Genomic DNA, 25,082 nt, shown 5'->3' with positions numbered 1-25,082 from the left:
TAGACTATGATGCTGACGCCGTTATATTTCGGGCGCTCGATCTTATGTTAGCTAATCTGGAAACGAGACTGGGTACTAGTATCCGTGCAGACTAATATAGAAGCCAACCCCCAACAAAGTTCCCACAAGATCACCCCCATCTAAACCCTCACCCTCTACAACCCTACCATCTTAAACCACTCAAACCATTAACTGTTCTGGATTCCAGAATGCTTGTCCTACCTATTTATAACATGCCCAAAATATCAACAGTTAGATAACTCAAACCAACCATAAACTAACATGAAACTAACTCAACATTAAACTACATTACTAATAGTTTAACTAATTACTAAATAAACTAAAATCCTTAAATAAAATAAACAATACTTTGCAAAACACGGGTTTCGGTCACCAGAATGGGTCAATACAATAATATAAATTTGAAGTTACCAATGTAAGTACAGAATACTCTATTTTTCTTTCTTTTTGTATTTATGTATTAAATAAAGATGTAAAGAAAGAGAATAAAAAGGCGGGGGAATCGTTAAATTTAGAGAAACTGACATCCTGGTTTATTTAAAGATACCAGGACAGTAAGAGCATACCCTCGAATGTATGAGGGTGGAGGCCGGCTTACTTTGCCCCCCCCCCTTTTTTTGTTAAAGGAAAAAGATTTTCTGGAAGCATGTCAAAAATACGATTGTGAAACGCATAGGCAACGGAACAAACGTAAGAATGAAAATAGTAAATATAATTTCGGACAGACTTAAAGAAACTGCGACCTTATCTTCCTCAGAATCTGGACGAGGTGTGTGAAGAAGCACATGTTCGCGTTGGTGTCCTTGGAAGAAGTGGCAACATTTAATGCACATGTGGTTGGCAACACGCCTCTTCATGCCTTGTGAGGAAGATTAGTTCCGACTTTCTTTAAGTTTGTCTTGAAGTATAACTAGTCTATAAATGTACCCCCTGGGCATTGCAACATGACGTAGAAGCATATTGCGGGATGTGGACGTAGGGCTACACACATTCAAAATCTTGGCCATTTGTGGAGATGACGGGATCAGCACAACGCTCCCACCGCCTTTGCAAACGAAACGAGCCTGGGTCAACCCGAGAGCTGGTCATTGAATGGACACACACACACAATAGAGAAGACTGTTTTGGTGCAGGCGTTCCGTGTTCGATTCCCGGTAGGAGACCCCAAGATGAACGGCATTGATCAAGCGTGGTGAGGATAATTAGGGATCTACTTGAAAAGAAGCAACTGGCTCCGGTCTAGAAAGACAGAAAACAGCGGCGATGGGACTAAAGAGTGTCCCAACCTTAAAAGTCAGTATGGAAGTAAATGGAGCACTTCCCTCTCTCTCTAATACATGAGTTTTGCCAATAGCTCTGTCCTTCTCTACCACGGCTGCGTTGCGAGATGTTACAAAGTTTACAAAATGTAGCCTAAAAGTCAAAAATTTCAAACAGTGAAATCATTATCCTGTAGAGTTTTTTATGCTCTATTTAATGACGGCATTACATAACCTGTCATAAATTCATGTGATCTGAATTTTTCATAATTATGCAATTTTGCAAAACGCTTAATTTTTTCTAGTAAATACTTCAAAAGCCATAAATATGAAACCGCTTGAACAACTTCGCCAGTTTTTTCTACGGGATCTATGATGTTTGTAGATATGATATTCTTCGCCTGAGTGAATTAATTTGCTTACGAGGAGAGTTATATATATATACACATTGGATATTTTGTATAAGTCATCAGACCGTAACACGAAAAGTTGGTTAGCGAGAAACTTTTCGGTTTGTCGCGATGCACGTGCAGACCAAGCGAGAAAAGTGTTGACCATTGTTTGAAGTTATTTTTAGAATGCATTTTTACTACACAGCCCCGTTATTTATTCCGCAATCGTAGTTTGTTTATGCGGGCTGTCTCGCGTATCAAATTCATTGCACGCCACAAAGGTTACAATTCAGTTGCAGGCAGGTGCCCCGGTTCGTAGGAAGTGCAGTGTTCTTTATTTTCCGTAGAAAATGTACCTTAATGTTTGTTTTGCATTTATTTAATTCTGTTTATGTAAAGGATAGAACATTCAACGAAATAAGTAACAATAGTTGCGTCGTGTATTACACATATAATGCAAGTGTAAAATGGTAAATTGTTACGTCGAAATATAAACATTTACATGCAAATATTGAGGTAACTATAGTTTTTTTTTCCAAAATGCATCAAATACATAGATTTTGATGATTTCCTATACGATATTAAGGAAGTAAATCATTAGCGATTAACAACGACTCGATGCTACTCCGTTTGTTGATCTGGCAACGCCGCGCTCCATTTAACCCATACTGACTTTTAAGGGTGAGACGCTCTATAGATGCGCTCACCATGTGTAACCCTATGAAAAAGCCGCTGTGGCACGCCCTGGACCTTAGAGGTTACACCATAGAGTTTTTTAAGCATTGTGATTAAGTTTATCAACGTTTCTTCAGTTCTTAAGCTTTTAACTGTTTTTATTTAGACAATTCTTTCCAGGCGAATACATTCTTCTCCATATGTTTTTTAAGCATTGTGATTAAGTTTATCAACGTTTCTTCAGTTATTAAGCCTTTAACTATTTTTATTTAGACAATTCTTTCCAGGCGAATACATTCTTCTACATATGCCGTAACGGAGGACAAGAAATCTCAATATTTCGGATCCATACGCAGCATTACAAACTGAAAACAAGTCAATGTGAAATAAAAGTTGCAAATGAGCATAGAGAGAAGGCTTGGTGATGTTTATATTTTCCATTCTTCCGCATATTTTTGGAAGTTTTTCCATTTTCCGGAATTCCCGCTGGCAATTTCCATGCTGCTGCTGCCTGACGTCACAGAGATGAATCAGTACATACTCAGCCAGTGAACTCTTACGCTTTGCATTGGAAGATAGTACGTCACACGACTTCACCAGTTTGAATGACAATTGCCGAACAGTCTATTGCGCCTTTTCTCCGAAGCACGGACGAGAGAAGCTGCAGCAAATACGCACGTTCCCTGGAGCGGAACTCGCATCCATCCTTTTAGGAAAGTTTCCCAGCCCTGTTTTGAAGTCGGTTCGTCAACATGCAGGAGACGCGCTTGCCATATTTCGACGAAGCGCTTGACAAACTTTTCCATTTCTTCGTATTATGAAAGATGAAGTATAACGCAGAGAAAGGAGGGGAGAGGAAGAAGAAAGTTTCAGCTCTTTTCAGTAGCTCCGTAATTGGAACCTTATCTTCACGTCATGTATAGTAAGCAATATCTCTCTCCTCCCTCCCTACCAAACCCCTCCAGCCCCCGCGAAACACACTGACAATAAAAATGCAAATGGGATCAGAAATTTCTGAGAAAGTGTGATAGATATAAAAGGAGCTATGAGGGAGTCTCAGAGAAGCGTCGTTTCAACTCTACTCATATCCGGTTTGTTGCCATGGTTACCGGCCAAAGATGTCGACAGTCTTCCTCCCTCCACCCACTTTTTCCCAGGACAATTAAAAAAAAAGTTTTCATCTTTTTTTTCCCTCGAGTTCCTGGTATCGTAACGACGTGACATGATTATGAAGCTCGTCGGCAGTTTTGGATTTCAGATACAGAAGGGGTCCTTCACCCTTTCTTCCATCCGCCTCTATTGAGAACCCACGTCACGGCCGGGGTAGGTGGCTCAGCTGAGTTTAGGGTTTAGCCCTGAAGATAGATGATTCACTTTGTCCTGGATACAAATTCAATGTCCTCCATCAAGAACCCGTGTTGAGTAAAATCAAATTCCACCAAAAGTACTTAGTGACTTACTAAGAAGTTTAAATTTTAAACCAACATTTTTTTTTTAACATCACGAACACTAACTAAACGATACACACGCACATCTTTAACTTATTAACTTCGCACTAACTTCCTCGCATCCAAAGCCTCCCCGGTGGGGTAGTGGTAACACCGTTGTCTTGTCAAGGGCAAGAGGTACCGGGTCAATGCTTTTCACCGAAAAAATATAGTTTAGAGATACAGTACATATTTACCGTAGAAAAATGATAAACCAGCCTTTTCAGTTTACGCTACAATTATTTTCATGGAAATATAAGTGATTTGAAACGAAACTGAACAGTTATCTTCCAAGAACTTGCTTTGCAATGTTTTCGGATCTTTGTCACCCTCAATGTTAAATGACTCTAGTGTTATTATTTTCGATATTGTCAGTGTTGTCATCATTTTCAATGTTTATTACTTATGGTTTCATCATTTTCAATGTTTATTGCTTACGGTGTCATCATTTTTAATGTTTATTGCTTCTGTTGTCATCATTTTAAATGTTTATTTCTTCTGGTGTCATCAGTTTTAATGTTTATTGCTTCTGGTATCATCATTTTCAATCTTTATTGACTCTGTTTGGCATCATTTTCAATGTTTATTCCCTCTGCTGTCATCATTTTCAATGTTTATTGCCTCTGCTGTCATCATTTTCAGTGTTTATTGCCGCTGCTGTTATCATTTTCAATGTTTATTGCTTCTGGTGTCATCATTTTCAATGTTTATTGCTTCTGGTGTCATCATTTATAACATTTATTGTCTCAGGTGTCATCATTTTCAACGTTTATTGCCTCTGGCATCATTTTCAATGTTTACTGCCTCTGGTATCATCATTTTGAAAGTTTTTTGCCTTTGGTGTCATCATTTTAAAGTATATTTCCTTTGCTGTCATAATTTTCAACGTTTATCAGCTCTACTATCATCACTTTTAATATTTATCACCTCTGGTGTCATCATTTTCAATGTTTATTGCATCTCCTGTCATTAGTTCCAATTTTTACTGCTTCAGGTGCTTTTAATTCGAATGTTTTTATTGACTCTGATAGTACGTGCAAACAATAGTTTTCATGTGAATCTACATTAAGAATAAACATTGTTTTCGCTCTACCCAGTCTAAATTAACGACATCCTTTGACAGAGTAACTTTCAAAATACTGATGCATACCCTATAGCATAACCTTAGACTTTCTTGTTTTTATATCCAAAGCTTCCATGCGAAGTCAACAAGCCAAAAGGTCCAACTTAGTTCACTTTCTCCCTCGCTTTTATTTCCAGAACAGTCAGAACAAAAGAAACCCGTTAATGGAAGAACTGTTCTTTTTCGCTTTTCCTTCTTCATTAAAGGAGAAGGAAGGGAGGGGCCAAGAAGCGAAAGGGGGAGAAAAGAACACAGGAGAAAAATCCTTGCCGGCTACCACTTGCATAGTTCACACAGAGCGCCCAGGGCGAGCGCCCTTCCTCTCTAATGGCGAAAAATACTCCAGCTCTCTCTCACGTCTTTCTGAACTGGAGGCGTTAAGCTTTGCTGACTCGCGGAGGCAAAGCCGTGGCAATCGTTCACATGTCAAGAAGATGGAGTCAAGCAGCATCGCTGGGAGGAAATAAAGAAAAAAGGATAAAATGGCGCCCAGCTTGGGGCACCACGCCACCTTGTCGGGGAACGGAGCAAATGGTTGAGAATGGAGATGGGGAAGTAGAGTTCCATTCAGTGAAATAAACACGCTATAGGTATCTTATTTCTATCGTTCGATAACCTTTGCATGTTTTAAGGGAAAACGATGTTTAAAATTATGTTGTCTTCGTGAAAGGATAAGCGTAGCTGAGAATTCTGATGCAGTCCAAATTTGTGTTGCAGTTTTAAGTCCACTTTATGCACAGATAGGCTAATCGGGACTGGAACTTCATACCTGCCGCTTCACGGCTCCCTTTATGATGTGTGTTTTTACCTCCCCCGACTCTTCAACGTGGGATTTTTTTCGCACATCAGAATCTAGATGAAGCAACACAATACAGATGCAGCCGAGGTTTTACAAGCTTGCTTGGTTTTACCCTCGGAGCTTGCCTTCTCTAGTCTTCTAGTTATTTCCACATCTTTTCTAGCTTCGCCTCCCGATACAAATGTCTTCACAAGATTTAAGCCAGGTCAAAACCAATCCTGATAGCATGTAGGTAATTAGCATACTAGTGCATGCCATGCATGAATGGAGGCCTCCCCAAAGGGGGTCACATCAGTCCAATCTGGTGTGAATCTCAGGGGAGAACTATTTCTAGCAGAGACCAAACCTGGCCGCCACAATTAGCCTTATGGAGCAAAATTGTGACACTAGGGAAGGTCAAAAACCTAGTAAAGGGCTAGTTGCCCTACGGGCGGGTGTCACTCTATGCTGCGAACACTTTGGGGGCAGAATTTTTTCCTTTTTTCTTTTTGGACTGGAACTGCAGTGTAATGTGGGATCGGAAACACTAAAGGGTATCGAACTAGGGACCCCTTCTTTACTAGTCGACGTCGTTACCACTACGCCTTGGCGGGTATGATGCAGTCATAAGATTTTGTTTTTGCATTATTCAGAATCTCTTTTATGTCACTTTGGATAATCGGAACGTGGAGGATGAGCGATGGTAAATGAAATTGATGATAGGATAGTCTCGAAAAACACTCTACGATGCCAGGGGTCCCGGGTTCGAATCCAGTCCAGGGCATGAGTGTTTTTTTTTTGCGTCCCTTAATCAATTCCATCATATCATCACTCATCCTCATGTTTGAGATTAACCAAAAATGACAGAAAAGCGACGCTAAATAATAGAAATCACTGAAATCCTCTGGCGAACCCCTAGACAGGGTTGTTAAAGGTTCACGAACCCATAAATTCTAATACGGTATGTTCTATTGAGTTTCGCCACAGGACCGGAACCTTTTTTCACGCACAATTTAAATTCGGTCCAAGTTGCGTATTGTTTCATTGAAAAAAGGTTCCTGGACCGAATTTAATTTCAGCCGGGAAAAAGGTTCCTGCATCGTATTTAAATCGAGCAGGAAGAAAAGTTCCTGGACCGAATTTAAATACTTTAAAGATAGAAATGTTCTTTACGGTCCAGAACCCATCTAGGAGTAGCGGACAGCACCAATAAACTCCTAATGAAGCATTGTAACGTATGTGAACATTCCATAATTTCGATCCATGATCCCAATCTTCTATACAACCTTTTCTCTTGCGTAAGATGAACCATTCTTCGGTACAAGAAAAGGCCAGGAAGATCAGAGGTTTCTCCAGCAAGCAAGCGCAGAAAAACATGAGAACCGAACGAGCTTACAAGGTGTGAAGACCCCGCCGCGGTCAAGAGTTACTTTCGCTAAGATCGCGTGACTGCACATAAGAAGATACTTGTAGGGGGCAGAGGAGGTGGGAGGCATACGCACTGCAAACTGGCGTGGAAAATCACATGGGAACTCGAGAAGATTGGTTGTCGAGATAGAACTTAACGAGACGTTTATTTCGGCCACTTCACAACAACCTGCTAAACACGGAAAACCTCTTGCGCCGGTGAATGAAGCAGGATTTTAAAATTCATGAGACGGAAGACTTTTATGTGTTCATAAGGCGGCACTACTTGACGCCTTTCAGTTGTAACATAGCGCCTGATATCTGACTTTCTTGTCTAACGCTTTAAGTGGTGTTATGGGGCATCTACGTATCCTACATGGCTTTTGATCTGATTTCATAAGCGTTATTCTTGAACGGTTAGGTTTCTTTAATTGAATACGACTAGGCTGTGACTGATTATACAATTATTGTCCTTTAACTCAAACGTTCTTTATTTGGGATGGGAGGGAGGGAGGGAGGGGGCAGTGGCGTCGCCAGAAAATTTATCTGGGGTGGGCTTGAACGAAATATTTTCAGGTGTCGTCATGGGTACTAGGATTGTCTTCTCATTTTTTCTAACACCTCTTTCCCTTTCTCTATATGTGCATAGATCTTCCTCTGTTTCGTTCTCCTAATCCTTTCTCCACTTTTATGTTCTCCCTTCTCTCTTCCTATCCGTTTGCTATATTTTTCCGCCTTTATTTCTCCCTCCATCACTCTTTCCTCTTATTTTCCTTCATCTATCTCTTCCTACATTCCTTTCTCTTTCTTCCTCACTAACGCCTCTTTCTACATCTTTTCACTCTCTATCTTTATCTTCTTCTTTACCCAGTTATCTCTGCCTACTTCTTCCCTAGATCTATGAATGCTTAAACGATTTTGAAGCTCTTATTTTGACTTTGAACTCGAGTAATTAGACAGCAGCCAATACACGCTACCTAGAGCTGAAATCAAATAGGAATAGCAAAATTTTCAATCGTTGAGCACACAGATCATTTACTTGACGGTGTATGGTCATTGATCAAAATATCAGTAGTGCCTTTGAGTAATCTGTGATCAATGTAGCTGAGTCGAGTCGACAAGATTTCAGTGATTTTGAAAACCCGTTAGATATATGGAAATGGTTGATATGGACAAAATTGTCTTCTTCAAACGTTGCAACACATACCAAAACTACGGTGTATATTTGAAAAATAGAGCACCTTCATTTTAATACAATTCCATTACTTTCTGTTACTTGAACTTCCTCTGTAATTACGCTATATTGCAAGCCGTTAATCACATGCACTTCTTCATCTTCACTGAAGATGATGGCTAATGAATAAGTATTCTTCACACAATTTTCCTCTTACTCTATACCTCACAAGATCGAAACACAAAAACGATTATATTGTGGGGCTTGCCGGCCCCTGTGGCGGAGTAGTTAGCCCATCGCGCTACAACCCCAGGGGTCCCGGTTTCGAATCCTGGCCTTGGCGTGGATGTTTATGAGTGTCCATTCATAAATTTCATCATATCATCACTCATACCCATCTTTGCAAATTAGCCAAAAAGTGGCACAAAAGACGAAGTAAAATTAAGAAAATCAAACAAAAATGAAACAAATATTCTGTGGCGAGCAAGGTTCAAGTTCGCTCAGCGATCAAGTGAGCAGCGCTCACCGAGCAACGCCGTCAAGTAGCTGAGCGATCACGTTGCTCGCTGAGCGCTACTTGACGCGCCCCAGGGTGAATTTGAGGTGTGTGAGTTTGTACGGTCACCCGCAAGGACTTTACTTTGGTTATATGTCCCTTTTTCATTGCAGACGACTGTACAGTATGGAGCGAACTTGATAAGCTCCTCCCATATAATAATAGGTGCATATGCGGAGTCCCTCGCCAGCGAATGTGCTGCCCACAAAGTGTAAAGAGGAAATACAATGCAAGGTCAGAGGAATTAGCAGCAGGTCGCGTGCTGAAGACGGGGTGAGATAACACGACTGGTTCCCGAGGACGCAAGCAGAATTTCTTGTTGCAGAGTGTAATTATCGCTCGTGAAAGTCAGTTATCATGTCTTCTGGCGCATGAAAGAGCCAGCCAATGCGCCGGCGACTGACACGCAACACTCTTTCTGCCTTTTGCTGTCCACGCCTTCTTCCAGGTCCGTGCTGTCATCGGCTGTTGTTGTAGTCTTCACTTCTGCAGTGCGATCTCTCTCCTTGAATGTCAAAACGTACTTTAACCACCTTACTTTGGCCTCCAAATGAAGTCATTACTGCAATTGTTCTTCCCACAGCACTGCGAGTATTGTTATGTTTACTACGCACTTCTTGCTGTTCCCCAGTACTGTTGAACTTTACGCGTTTGACTTATTTACCAAGGAGACCATGATCACGGGAAAATTCCATTTCTATATTGCACTGTTTATTGCTTCAATCAACCTACACAAGTCAAAATTTCGTTCACATACATACGCCAATCTAAAGCTATATTATATGTATTTGAGAGTACTTCGTGGCTTATTGGTTAACGGAACGCTTTGGCAATAAACATTTCATACAACATTTTCTTTGAAGTAAGTCTTGGGGCTTTTCTGGTGACGAATGATGAAAAATTCTCTCGGGCTATCGACCAGGTGAATTGTGAAAAGGATTCCAAGCTTTCGAGAGTCACTCTCATCTTCAGGGTGGAGGTAGAGTAGAATTAGAAGTCTGTTGATAGCCCAAGATAATCTTTTCATTATTTTACTTGTCGCTTTATTTGTCTCTCTGTCTATTTTTGTCTTTCACTATATCTTTCTCCTTCTTCCCCCCTTTTCCTCCTGTTTGTTTCTTTTGATCCTCTCTCTTCATGTTTTTCTCCTTGTCTGTCTCTCTATTTGTATCCTCCTTCATTTCATTCTTTTTCTTATCTCTTTTGATGTGTCTCTTTCTTCCCCATTTCTCTCACTCTTTTTATTTCTCTATTTTCCCCTGTGTTTCCCTCTTTCTGTCTTTCGTTTTTTTCTTCTCTTTCTCTACCCAGAACAACAGGTCAGAAAAAGCATTCCTTTCCGTTTCTCAATTGAAATCTGAACATTACTACTCTTACTGTTATTTTATACCCCTTTTGTGCCTCTCTAGCTAGATCCGACGATGAGTATGAATGATGAATTGATGAAATAGATAAATAACCAATCGTTATGAAAAGCAATATCTATAACATTGGTCACCTGACTTAGTAGGCGCTTTGCTAAACACACTGCAACAGATTTACTTATGTAAACATAGTTCGGAAACTACATGTAATAGAACAATGTTGTTGATTGCAAAATGACGGATGTTAGAGGTCTTCTGGATAGGCATTTCCCTAGCAGGTTGATACGCCGTGATGGACCCATTCCCTGGCCACCGCGCTCTCCTGATATCACACCTTTCAATTTCTTCTTCTGGGGGCATGTCAAAGATTGTGTTTACCGCACTCCTGTTCCAGATGTTGCTGCTCTTCGAAGAAGAATAACGGAGAGTATCCTAACTGTTACTGGTGATATGCTGGGGCGTTTATGGGCAGAAGTGGATTGCCGCCTTGATGTTCTGAGAGCAACTAGAGGGGCGTACATTGAGGTGTATGGTGTATGGCATAAAACGTGGAGAGTTGTAGCTCATTCTGCGATCTGTTTTATTGCGTGTAGTTTCCAAGCTATGTTTTTTTGTAATGGTACCGGGACTTTATGAACACCCTGTATATCGTGAATCTGAACGTACTGTGAAATTAATCAAGAAATATATAGCAATGAAAGTGATTGCAATACCTAGGCTGTTCGAAAAGAAGCAAGTAGTCAAAATATGAAGTTTTTCTGTAGATTATTATTCATGTTCATTCTTTTAATAGCAAACATTACAGCAGTGTTTGTAATCTTTAGATATGTCTAATATAGCATTATTTGTAACATTCCCTTTAATTGATTCAGTGTAAGTTAAATGAAAGGGACAGATAATAGCAGTTTGTGACTTACGTGCTTTTTCCAGAACACCCTAGATGTACGAGCTACGTTGAAGAGATTCCAAGATATCGAACAGGTGAAATTAATCCCTGAAGTTGAGTGGCGTCAGCTCCGGAACTCACCTGGTCGACGTCCCAGAGAATCTCTTCATCATTCGCGCCGGGAAAGCTTCAAGACGTATTTTATGTTACGTGCGTGCAGGTGAATACAAACAAGTGCATTTGTAGCGTGAGGAGGTAATGATAACCAATAATGATTTGTTGTTCTTTGCAGGTGATCGAAGGCAACTCCAACACCTACCTGGAGGTGAAGACTGAGCTCGACCCCCCGGTGCTGGCCAGTCGCATCCGGTTCTTTCCCTACAGCTACCACATGCGGACCGTCTGCATGAGGGTGGAGATCTACGGCTGCTATTGGAACGGTAAGTGGCATTAGGTACTACCTTCTGCACTTCTTACTGATTTAAAGTGCAAGACAAGTGGGCAGATGGAATTTTATGACAGGTTTTATTTCAATATAGTAGATATTTGGTTTGTACCAGCAAAGACTGCCATGATATTTCAAATTCTATGAAATTTAATCTCCTTAGAATTTCTTCTGTAGCCTCGGTGGTCTATCAGAAGATTTATCCTGGTACACCTGGCCGGAGATGAAACAGTAGGAAAAAGTTTTGCCCGGCGGAAAATAAGTTGGCAATACTGCGCACACCGAAGCATTCTTGATAAGACGCTTGAAGAACCTGGAGCGATCTTTTCTCAAACGCTCAACTTCAGTACTGAAGGTCATGCTATAGGTTGATCGGCAACTTTCGGGTCCTTGGGGACTAGAAATCACCCATTTCCCAGTTCAACTCGAGGCAATTCAGGTGCCTTATCAAAGATGCCCTTGAGCACACAGGGTTTCTAACCCACTTCGACGCAGATGTGTTGTAGTTCCTACTGATTTCTTTGCTGTTACTTGTACAGTCACGGACATTAACGACTGAAGCAAGCCCTCGATGTCTGACCACAAAGCGCCTTGTTACTAGACAACCCAACCAGCATTGCAATTATGCGGCTTGTATACCAATCACGGGTTTACATCTTGGGAAAATGATCAGTGATGCCAAAGAGAAATACGAGATGAAGATTGTCGGACGTAATGTCCAGTGTTCTCGACATGGAATATAGGTCCACGTTACGTACGTTTCTTTATTTAATGTGGTTTGGGAACGAACCTGTCGGACTGGGTTAATATTTTCACGCCTTACATTACACTAATCTCTATATTTTACAATTATATTAATGTTTGAACGAAAATAATACATAGACACACACACGTTCACACCATTATTGTCACACACATGCACGTGAAAACACAGACACAAAGCTGAGTTTTAACTTGCAAGTCAATGTCCAAATAACAGTAAACGGAGAAGCATGATGTGCGAAACATGGGATATTTTACAGAATGAATGCGTCTATTTTTGATATACGTGGTTTCTATTTCTATCAATAGCCAAACAATGAAACAATTATCAGTGATATTAAGATGCATTTGCTTTTTAAGGTGTTGAGGAAGGAAACAGACTGAGTGGAGAAAAAAAATGTACTTTTATTGATAGTGTGTTGGTTAGCGTACAGAGCTTTCATGAGCGAGGCTGGGTTCTATCCCCACCATGAGCAAAAAGTTTCATTGTTTTTTAGCAGTGAACAAGTATATTATATTGTTTTATAGGCATTGTTGGAGTTGCGTTGATTCTTGTAAGAAAACACAATCACAAATGCACACGCTGATTCTTTTGAGACATCTATTTTCTACCTGTAATGCACTAACTACCATGAAGTATCACTGAAAGGCAATTCTAATCACTTTAGACGACGTATGTTCTTAGTAATGTCCAGCTGTGGTTATCGCGATTCGCGCCATGTTGCTTCTCTCTCACTAACCGTTTTTCTTTGCTTGGCGCCCACGCAAACAGCTGATACATGGACTACATACGCCATCTCTTGAGAACAAAAGTAATTTAACCCACATCATCAAAACCAAATAATGAAAACAAGAACACATTCCTATACATATTCCCCCCTCTTGATTGGATAAATTCCAATCAACAGATTTGCTAATTCAATTGTCATTAGGTAAGGGAATCAATTTGTTCACTGGTCTTTTAGTAAAACCAGTTGTTGATCTAATTTTTGCCACACGCACTACACCGTCTTTACCAGGAAACGTCTCTTCCACTACTGCTATTTTCCATGTAAGTGGAGGTGCGTTGTCTTCTTTGACCAGAACCACCATGCCTGGTTGAAGATTTTCTGTTGAAGCCGTCCATTTACGACGCTGTTGTAGTTCGTGGAGATAATCCTTCGACCATCTTTTCCAAAAATGTTGTTGTAATTGCTGAATGTGTTGCCATCTAGAAAGACTGTTTTGGGGCAAGTTAGTTAAATCAGGCTCAGGTATGGACATGAGAGGTGACCCTATAAGAAAGTGACCAGGTGTTAAGTAAAAAGGTGTCACTGGGATTATCAGATATTGAGGTCAGGGGTCGGGAATTGAGGCATGCTTCAATTTGCGTTAACAATGTTGCAAGCTCTTCGTATGTCAAAGTAGCATTTCCCACTATCCTCTTAAAGTGATATTTCATAGACTTTACAGCGGCTTCGCACAATCCTGCAAAGTGGGGCGCGTTAGCTGGGATGAAGTGCCAGTTGATTCCATCTTTTATTGCAAAATCTTCAAGTCCACCTTTTAGCTGTTCTGCTTTGAAGAGTTGACTGAGTTCTCTCAGTTCTCTATTAGCTCCAACAAAATTAGTCCCGTTGTCACTGTATATGTTTTGACATTTTCCTCTTCTAGAAACAAATCTGCGTAGAGCAGCGATAAATGCGTCTGACGTTAAGGAAATAACTGCTTCAATATGCACTGCTTTAGTAGCCATGCACACAAATATAGCTACATATCCCTTGGTAGTGATTCTGCTTCTTCTGTTTGTTCTTATGATGCAAGGACCAGCATAATCTACTGCTGTATTTAAAAATGGACGTGATGGTGCGACTCTTGGGCTTGGTAATTGTCCCATGAGTTGATGTGACGCCTTGGCTTGCAACTTAAAACATATTAAGCATTTATGCAAGACAGATCTTACTGTTTGTCTGATATGTGGAATCCAGTATTCCTGTCTTAAAGAGCTTATCAACAATTGAGGCCCTGCATGTAATAAACGACGATGTTCTGATTCAATTATGAGTTGCGTCAGATGATGTTTGGTAGGCAAAATTAATTGATATTTGCTCTCATATGGCAATTCTGAATTTTCGAGTCTTCCACCAACTCGTAACAGCTGTCTGTCATCAATAAATGGATGAAGATCCTTGATAGAACTATTTTTGATACTTGTTGTCCTTCTTCTAAGTTATGAATTTCTTGTGGAAATGAAATGCGTTGCACAATTAAGATACATTTCATCAGAACTGCACGTAATTCTACATAAGAAAAGTTTCCTGTTCTCTTCGAAACAGGATTCTTAACATTGTAAATGAATCTGTAGCATGTTGCTACTACACGAAGCAATCTCTGTAATGTGGAAAATCTCAGCATGAAATCTGCTTCTGTTCCATGTATCTTGCTAAACATTGATGTAACTATCTTCCTTTGTTCTGTTATGCATTCTTCAAGTTCGCTATTTTCCATAACATGTAATGGCCAAGTATCTTCTTTTAACCACGTAGGTCCATTCCACCAAATTTCCGAATCCTTGAGGGCTCTTGGTTCTACTCCCCTTGTTATCAAATCTGCTGGATTACACTTAGATGTGACATGATGCCATTGGTTAATAACAGAAAGTTCCTGGATCTGTGCAACACGGTTACCTACGAAGGTTTTCCATCGAGTGGGGGACGCTGCTAGCCACCCAAGTACGATTTTTGAATCTGTCCAAAAATATGTACTGTCAATTGGAATTCTCAAAATTGGTGTTGTTTTCTTAACTAGTTTAGCTAATAGAAGAGCACCGCACAATTCTAGTCGTGGCAAAGTAACTTTTTTTATTGGCGCTACTCTTGACTTTGCGCACAGTAATTTAACATTGATTCTTCCTAACTCATCTCTTGATCTAATATAAATGCAACAACCATAAGCTCCTTCTGCTGCGTCGCAGAATCCATGTATCTGAATGTCATTTGTCTTTTCTTTTGTCAGTACAAATCTCTCTATTTGGATGTGAACTATATCTGGTAGTTGTTGATACAAATTCGTCCATTGGTTTCTTAAATCTGAATCTAATTGTTCATCCCACTCCAATTTACAACTCCAAAGTTTCTGCAAAAACATCTTGTATAAAATGACAGTTGGACTGATAAGTCCCAGTGGATCAAATATGGAGCTAACAATTGACACAACTTGTCGTTTGGTTATGTTCGTTAATGGTGAACAAAAGTCTCCATCTTTCGCTACTTTGCACGAAATTAAAAATTTGTCTGTTGATGGTTACCAGATGAGGCCTAATGTGTTTATTTCTGCTTCAGTATTGAACTGAAATGGTAAATGAACTTCTCTGTGTTCTTCTGGTACTGCTTGCACCAATTCCTCACAATTGGAGCACCATTTGCGTAAAATAAATCCACCTCGTTTCAAGAGTTCATTCAGTTCAGACTGTAAGTTGAGCATAGTTTCAATGTTATCACCTCCTGGTGCTACATTGTCACAATAAAAATCCCTTAATAATATGCTGGATGCATTGGGAAAGTTTTCGTTTTCCTGTCTTGCAAGCATTTGTAATGCTGCAACAGCTTGGTACGGCGATGAGGTTAAGCCATAAGTTACAGTTAATAATTCATAAGTTTGTATTTCTTCGTTTGGTGATTTTCTCCACAATATTCTTTGATATTTAGTGTCATAAGGATGGACTCTAATGTTGCGAAACATCTGGGCTATATCTGCTGTAAAAACTATCTTGTGTGTTCTGAACCTCAGTACAATAGAGTATAGATCTTCTTGGACTGTAGGCCCTGTCATTAGAACATCGTTAAGGGATAGTCCACTGTCTGTTTTCGATGATCCATCAAATACAACTCTCACAGGTGTTGTAGTACTTTCTCTAATAATAGCATGATGCGGTAGGTAATATGACTCCTTGTTCTCTTCATCAGTAGTTTTAATTTGCTTCATGTGGCCTAATGATTCATAATTGTCCATGAATTCACAATAGTTCTGCCTGAGTGTTGGCTGTTTTGTTAATCTTCTTTCCAACTGATGAAATCTTTTGTCTGCTTGTTGAAACGAATTCCCTAATTCAGTATGATTTGGTTTGAATGGTAGCCTAACCATAAATCTACCATCCTTCTGCCTGATGGTTGTTTCTTGAAAATGCCTTTCACAATCCATTTCTTCTTTGCTCTTGGTCTTTGTGAATACTTCCTCTAACTCAAAAAACCTCTGTAATTGTAATTGAAGGCTATCTTCAGTACGTACAAAACATGAAGTAACTGTTGTAGGTGCTTCACATTGTTGAGGCATAGCTCCTGCTAAAATGTATCCTAACTCTGTATCTTGAAGTACAGGATAATTTCCTATTCTTGTTCTTCTATCTGAACGTAGTAGCAAGAAAAATAGTTCAGATCCAATCAACAAATCTATGTTGCCTGGCTGATGAAATGAAGGATCAGCAAACTGAATATCCTTTGGAAGATTCCAAGTACTGCAATCGATTACCTGTGTAGGCAAGTCGCCTGTGATTTTTGGTAACACAAGACACTTCACTGTTGTTGTATAATTAGACGTTCTAGACTGGATTACAACATCTACACAATGTTTAGTTTCAAGACACGAATTGTTTATTCCCTGAACTGGAACAACATAGTTTTCTTTCGTCAGTCGTAGTTTTTGCACTAATGATGTGGTTACAAAATTAGACTGACTCCCACTGTCTAAGAGAACTCTGCAATAATGAAATTGTCCATTGTTGCCCTTTACCTTCACTAAGGCAGTTGACAATAAAACTTGTGAAGTGTGTCTTTCTTTGACTGTACAATATGAAGATTGAGGTGCTTCATCTCTTGCCACATTGTTGCTTTCTTGAGGAGACACCCTGGAATTCAATAGTTGTCTATTGCTTGTATTGTTACTGACACTCGCCGATCTTGGTCTTTCAGGTGTATCCCTGTGCAAGAGAGTATTATGTTTCAAATTACAAATTTTACAATTTCCAGATTTACAAAATTTCACTGAATGTTTTGAAGATAAACAATTAAAACAAAGACCTTTCTTCTTCACAAATTCTTGTTTCTGTTTATAACTTGCCTGTAAGAAAGTCTCACATTGGTACAAAGTATGATATGCGGAACAGTACATGCACTGAATGTTAGTGGATGTTGCTAAATACGTGTTGCTTTGTTTCATGAATTTACCTTGTTTATCTTGTGATTGAAACTGCTTAGCATTGGTGTCACTAAGTGTCGGTTTCATGTTTTCTAAAGCTTGACACCTGCGCTCTACAAATGCAAATAATTCTGACAAGGTAGGAAAGTAATCATGCTCTTGTGATAATTCAAATTCCTTACGAGTATTGTGATCCAAATGAGATACAAAATGTTGTGATAAAATGACTTCATCCAAAGGCACCTCAAGTTTAAGAGCCTTTAAAGCATTCAGATTTGAGGTTGCTGTATTTACAAACTGTCTCAATTCATTTGCATCTTCTTTACGCACCGACTTTATGTGTAATAGTTCACTAACGTAATGTGATGCAATAAGCCTGCTATTATCATATCTTTCAGTGAGCAAGTTCCATGCTACTGTATAATTTGCCTCACTGACTTGCAAGTTTGAAATGAGCTTACTGTCTTGTCCCTTTAAAGAGGACCGCAAATAATGAAATTTTTGTATTGCTGGTAATGTATTGTTATCATGGACCAACACTTTAAAATTGTCCTTGAATGGAAGCCAGTTTTCATAATTTCCATCAAAAGAGGGTATGGAAATCTTTGGAAGTCTAAGTTGAGACTGAACTGACGTAACAGAACTAGTACTAACACTGGGCTGATTCATTTGATCATGCCGCATCACTATTGTCTCCATTTGAGACCTAATGCTGTAGTACTTTTCTTCAAATTCTATTCTGTGAACTTCCTCTTCGGTTGCTTCCGATTGAAGTTCCAAACTGGTTTGAACGTCATTGAATTTGTCCCACATCTCTGTCAAGTGACTTAATCTCAATTTAATTTCCTGAACACTCTGTATATTAATGTCAAATGCATCGACGAATGCTTTCATACGGGTCAATTGCCCTTTGTAGCTTCCTCGCACAACTTTTAAACGTTTGATCTCTGCCTCTGTCATGGTGAAAGGATAACTGATAAGGTTTCACAATAATGCAATTAATGAACGTAATGTAATGTAAAGAAAGGAAAAGGAAATGGTACTAAAATGAGCCTGATTACCTGCAAACTTCAGCGCTGCCGATGTTGGACACACAATCGTTTCGCCGGTTGGAAACACTGCTGCACTGCTCGCACGAAGAATCAGCTGATTTCCTTCCCCGCCTTCTGAATATGCTTGCTACGCAATAAATTTAGTATCGAGATTCCGGAATGTCCCTTCTGCCACCCGCACGAAACGTTCAGTTCTTGAGACACGAATCCACACAACTGGACCACGCTATGTCAATGCAAAACTAGAACACACCGTTCACCACAAAGTTTACAGTTCACAAAGTCAGGTAGATGTAAGACATCCAAGGCTTGGAGGACCATAAAAATGTTGGAGTTGCGTTGATTCTTGTAAGAAAACACAATCACAAATGCACACGCTGATTCTTTTGAGACATCTATTTTCTACCTGTAATGCACTAACTACCATGAAGTATCACAGAAAGGCAATTCTAATCACTTTAGACGACGTATGTTCTTAGTAATGTCCAGCTGTGGTTATCGCGATTCGCGCCATGTTGCTTCTCTCTCACTAACAGTTTTTCTTTGCTTGGCGCCCACGCAAACAGCTGATACATGGACTACATCTCTTGAGAACAAAAGTAATTTAACCCACATCATCAAAACCAAATAATGAAAACAAGAACACATTCCTATACAGGCATTTTGACAAAAGGATACACATCAAATTTAATAATTTAATCCATCCTTTCATTCTTGTAATAGGTTGTCTATCACAAGTGATATAGAGATTCTCAATCTTGGCGAAGGATATCTTCTCAATGGTTCCGTAGCTACGATTCTCCCGTACCTTCCACCCACTTGTCTTATTTATTTACTTTCTTCATATCTACTCACGAAATACCATAAATCTAACGAAAACACACAGATATATAGTTAGAACAAGAAACACACTCGCATCGAAGGCTGCAGGCTCGAGTTCTGGATTTCTTGCGAGGGTGATTAATCCTGGGTGTCTATTTATCATCTTCGTCTAAGAAACATTACTCACTAGTCCCGTGATTAACCTTGGGAGGGACCAAAGCTACTCAAATAATGCAAGTACAGAAATGCAATGCAAGACACACCAGCCAAGGCATGTTATATCTTGGGAATTAGCAATCTGAAAATAAACTTTCGTTTTAGTCGGGTACTTGCAAAAAGGTTTCGTGTTGTCTCGTTTGGAGTGTTGGTTATCGTGTCGGACTAGCATACGATGCGGGCAACCTGAGTTCGAGCCCAGCGGAGGGAAAGTTTTTTTTGTCTAATTTCATCCAACTTTATTTACATATAAAAGTGAGTTTTCTTCAAAATCTCTTGAATTACTCTTACGTTGGTAATCTGAAAGCAGCAAAGATTTCTTGTTCCGAAGCGACGATGTATTTGTGTATAGGTTGAAAAATCGTAGTTATTAGCGAGAAGCATGCAGCCACGTTATCATTGAGATCGCTTCTTAGTTGCCATTGCCAATGTGGCGTAGCTGCATTCTGTCAACACACCAACTTACACGTTCCCCGTAAAATGATTACCTTTCCACGTTTCAAAATCGTGAGTGCTGTCTGAAGTAAATACTTTGATACTTGCGTTTGCATGTTCGAAACCAAAAAGGAGAAGAAAAATACGAGGAAAAGCGCTTGAAGGTTTCGATGCTTTCCAAGTGCCTTGATGAGGCGAAGCTATTGTATGACTTTCAAGCGTCCAGGTGGCCCCGTGGTAGCGAATAAGTTTCACGTCCCCAAGGTTTTGCGTTCGATTCCAGTTCTACTGCACAATTTTTTTTAAATAACTCGAGCAACCAATTTTTGTATTTTATTTAATAATTTATTGAAATAAAGATGAAGTAAATTTTTACTTTATTTTTGGGTGGAAATCTCTATTTTACCGTTTTCAATTTTATTTATGAATTTGATTTTTTACGATAGTTTTCCACTTTTCTCATCATCCTACAAACATTTACATAGTAAATTGTCTACGTGTTTTATTCAAAAAATGTTATGCCTCGGGAAAAGTATACATTTCTTTCGAAAAAATGTTCCAGAAATAAATATAATACTATTCACAGTAATTTTCGTAAAAGTTTGGAAAACAAAATTCAATTCAAAATTCAACGATTTGCACAACAAATAAGATAAATGTACGCAATAAATAAAATAAAATAAATAGTTGCTCGAGTTAAGAAAACAACTGGAGGCAATCAAACGGAAATCGAACCCAGTACCTTCTACATGCCAAACTAACACGCTACATTCACACCACCGGACCTTCTCACAGTATGACAATATATTCGTCTGGCGACTAACGCTTGCTAAGTTTCTTATATTTGAAGGGGAAATTACTGGCTAATGTGATTGCTATTGTGTGTCACGGAGTTATATTTACTGCAACATTTGAGCACACAATAGAAACATACAGAAAAAATGTTTTTTTTCTGCACACCATTACTTTTTTCTGAGTTTAAAAAATATCCAGAGTCTAAATCACTGCTAGTTACACAGTTATGCCAAACGTGCCACGACTACACGGATCATGCACTTTATCAGTGATGCGAAAGAACCTCGCAACGTTACAGAAGGTTTCTCTGCGGTGCTGACGGTTGGCCGCGGAGTCACGTGGTATCTGCTTATCAGTTGAATATGACCTTGTGCATTCAGACCAGACTGAAGCGAGCGAAGGTATGTCATGTGATTTGTTACCTGGAACAAAGCATTCCACGCGCTTTTCGCTAATAAATAACTGGTTTTTTTTTCAACACATACACAAATAAATCGTCGCTTTGAAACAAGATATTTTCATCTTTGCTGCTTTCAGATTACCGACATACGAAGTGGCTTGTAATTCAAAAGGTTTTGAAGAAACCTCAGTTTTATAAATAAGGCTGGATAAAATTAGACAAAAAAAATGTTACCTTCCGCTGGGCTCAAACTCAGGTTGCCCGCATGCTAGTCCGACACGATAACCAACACTCCAAACGAGACAACACGAATCCTTTTTGCAAGTAGTCGACTAAAACGGAAGTATATTTTCAGATTGCTAATTCCCAAGATATAACATGCCTTGGCTGGTGTGTCTCGCATTGCATTTCTGTACTTTTATTATTTGAGTAGCTTCGGTCCCTCCCTAGGTTAATCACGGGACTAGTGAGTAATGTTTCTTAGACGAAGATGATAAATAGACACCCAGGATTAATCACCCTCGCAAGAAATCCAGAACTCGAGCCTGCAGCCTTCGATGCGAGTGTGTTTCTTGTTCTAACTATATCTGTGTGTTTTCATTAGATTCATGGTATTTTGTGAGTAGATATGAAGAAAGTAAATAAATAAGACAAGTGGGTGGAAGGTACTGGAGAATCGTAGCTAGGAACCATTGAGAAGATATCCTTCGCCAAGATTGAGAATCTCTATATCCCTTGTGATTCCGAACGCAAAGCAAAAATCGGGGCCGCCTCGGCCAATCCATTTCTTTGGGTAATTTTTATCCAGCCACTGTCGTACGCCCAGGCAGAAGTATGGAATGGGCGTCATCAACAATCATTTGATCGAGCCATTTTTCCTGCCCCAAATCTTAAATGGCGTCACTTATGAACATTTTTTTTGAGGAACGGGATGGCAATGTTGTTGGAGGATGTGTCTCTAGCTACAAGACGTGACATGATTTACCAGCATGATGGCTGCCCAGTTCGATACCCCGATCGATTTGACCCCTTGCGACTTTTAAATTTGGAGCCAAATGAAAGACTTAGTTTACAAGACACCGGTAAACTCGCAAGAAGAGCTCAGGGAGAGGATCTTAACAGCTGGTCAAAACATCAAAGACACCATCACATCACGAGTTACGAGACCAAATGTCCGTAAAATCCTGCGTACCTGCATTCGTAACGGAGGTGCCCACTTTGAGCAAGACGTGTAATGTTCTTTAATTGTATTTTTCATTGATTCCATTCACATGAAGATGAATGAAGTATTATTTCTTGTATACAAATATGAATGTTGGCAACATTTGTACCTTGTTGGATAGCAGATGACACAGGGTAGTAATTTTAGTATTTTGTACGCTTCGTGTCATACCATTTTTGTTATTAATACGTTGCCAAGTAAACTAAGAGTGCATTTTTTTATAGTTTGTAAGTTTAGACCCACCCATTACTTACATGTGATTGTTATTTGGGACAAACTTTTTCCCAACCAACTACTTATTTATTAGTTATCAGAAAACGCTGAAATATGTTCCATACAATGAGCTGTTTTTTCTCAATTCGCATTTTTATGTGGAAAATTGTCATTTAAAAAACAAAAAGCAATAGAAATTCGATTATCTCGAAAACTACTAATTTTCGGACGGGTTATCATATGGTGAAATTTATTGCAAATTGCCTCTACTGTAACCCCTTTCAGGGAATACATCTAATTACAGGACACTCTGTATACAGAAGGCGCGGAAAAAGATAGCATTGAATAATAGCATTATCAGCACCGTTTTTCACACCTTTTTGAAAACATTTTCAGTACCATTTTGTCCCTTTCCCGACCATAATTTTGCATCTTAATATCCTATCCCTTTATAATTTACATTTTCAAACTGATACGAATGCACTTTAGAATTATATAGCCATAAACATTTTCACTCTATCACCAGTGGATTTTTAAACACGTCATGCATTTTTATTATCCTTTCTTTCCACAGACGGGATCATCAGCTACTCCATGCCGCAAGGCGACAAGAGGGGCTCCGGGTGGGAATTCTATGATGCGACATACGATGGCTTCTGGGAAGGCGATCTCTTGAGGAACGGGCTGGGCCAGCTCACGGACGGACGGGTTGGCCCCGAAAACTTCAAGATGGCCTACTACGAATACGAGAGAGGTAAGTACAGCTACTTATCACCTAATTTTCCTCCGGTGTAGATCCTATTCTTAATTTTCATCCCTTGTTTTCAGTATGGAGATGTTACCCCCTAGCACATTAGTAGATATTTGTTATAAATTGACTTGTACTAAAGTGGCATGGTATCTGTGCCCTCGGTGCGAATTGCAGGCTTCCTCGTGGTTTGAACAGTCGACGCTAGCGCCACAACTTTCAGGCGGAGCTACAAATATGTTGGTGAATCAGTAAATATGGGCGTCCAGTGAATGAAACATAATTATTATACAGGGTGTCCACATGAAACCTCCCTGATTTCAAATTACAATTGGGAGAAAACTATTTGACATAGAGTGTTGCGGTTGGAGGCATCATGAGAAGCAACTCAATAATTATTTTGTTTTACGTGGATCCTTTCGTAACCCTCAAAATGTTTAGCCGATACTCTATCTGAACCCACTGTCGACCTGACTGTCTAGCTCCCAGTGGCTAGAAACTTGTCATACCAAACCTTAATTGTCTTCACGTCTGGTGGCTCCCGTTTAAACGCACGTCTCAAATTGGCGACTTCGTTTCAGCATACCACACCACGCATCAACATATTTAAGAAAGCAAACCGCGAGGCTCTATGTCGAATAGTTTCCTCACAATTGTAATTTGAAATAAGGGAGATCAATTGGATCAAATATTATTGAGGACTGGTAATTTCAAGTAAGCAAGTTCGACGAGGGAACGCCATTATTTCAAATTAATGTACTGTTGGAGGGAAGGGAAGACTTTTTGAACATTCCAGCAAAATGTACAAAATACATTTCTTTTAAAAGGCAGTGTGATGACTTACCATCACATCAATGGAAATACACGGCATTAGTGCTAATATGGTAATGCATGTTGGAGGTCAAAGATTTATCCAGAATTTCTATCTGTGGAGTGTAAGGTAGAATTTTAGAGTATAGAATGTTAAATATTGCACCAAAATGACTATAAATTGGACTTTTGTCACAAATTTTAAGGGGTGACGGAGAAATCTTGAAGGGTAAATCACTGTTAAAAGTAAAGTTCCACACGCTCATTATACAGTGCTATGAAGACACATAGGCGGACCTGGAGGTAGGGCCTGACATTCAGATTTCTTGCCATTTTTCGAGGTGGTATGATCAACACCACTCTCCGATCGCCTTTACCACCTGTACCCGTTTATTTATTGCAGACTAGGTTAGTCTCAAAGACCGCTCTATGCAGGGAGAAGACCGGAAAGATTACAAACTGAGATCACCCATTCCGGGAATCGAACACGACTCTCCCTCGTGGAAATCCGACGCCATATAAATTGCGAACAGAATATGCGTAAAATTTTATTCTTGAACTTCAGGACAAGGTGTAATGCGAATCACTGAATTGTCACCATCGGAATGAATCAAACCTCAGACATGCAGCTTCCCTTGAGAATTGTCAACTTCAGACTATATTAACAATGAACTTATCAGTATGCAATGTTAATTGTACATTATCAATTGTCTAGTGCTTTACACTCTACTTATTCTAATACTACGTTTCAAAGAGCACCCTTCTCTCGTCTGCAGGTGAATTTTCTTTTGCTGGTGGTGGGAATCGAACCTACGACAGATCAAAGATGGCCGTGGAGTAAATGTAGAAAAACTACAGGTCTACCGTG

The 25,082-nt window shown here is 39.6% G+C and overlaps 1 protein-coding gene across 1 annotated transcript in view; it reads left to right on the top strand.

Annotated features, from left to right (window-relative positions):
- The window catches only part of LOC145977762 (discoidin domain-containing receptor 2-like), a 407,841-nt gene that overhangs the window by 291,288 nt on the left and 91,471 nt on the right, over positions 1–25,082 (top strand). The window contains exons 5-6 of the mRNA XM_083110031.1: positions 11,415–11,562; positions 23,231–23,410. Coding sequence (XP_082966157.1) covers positions 11,415–11,562; positions 23,231–23,410 — 328 coding nt within the window. The remainder of the gene's footprint in view (positions 1–11,414; positions 11,563–23,230; positions 23,411–25,082) is intronic.

The sequence above is a fragment of the Lepisma saccharinum genome, chromosome 23 (assembly GCF_977018435.1).
Source record: "Lepisma saccharinum chromosome 23, izLepSacc3.1, whole genome shotgun sequence".
In the NCBI taxonomy this organism is placed as follows: Eukaryota; Metazoa; Arthropoda; class Insecta; order Zygentoma; family Lepismatidae; genus Lepisma; species Lepisma saccharinum.
The sequence above is the reverse complement of the archived record's forward strand: the minus strand, read 5'-3'. Positions and strand labels throughout refer to the sequence as shown.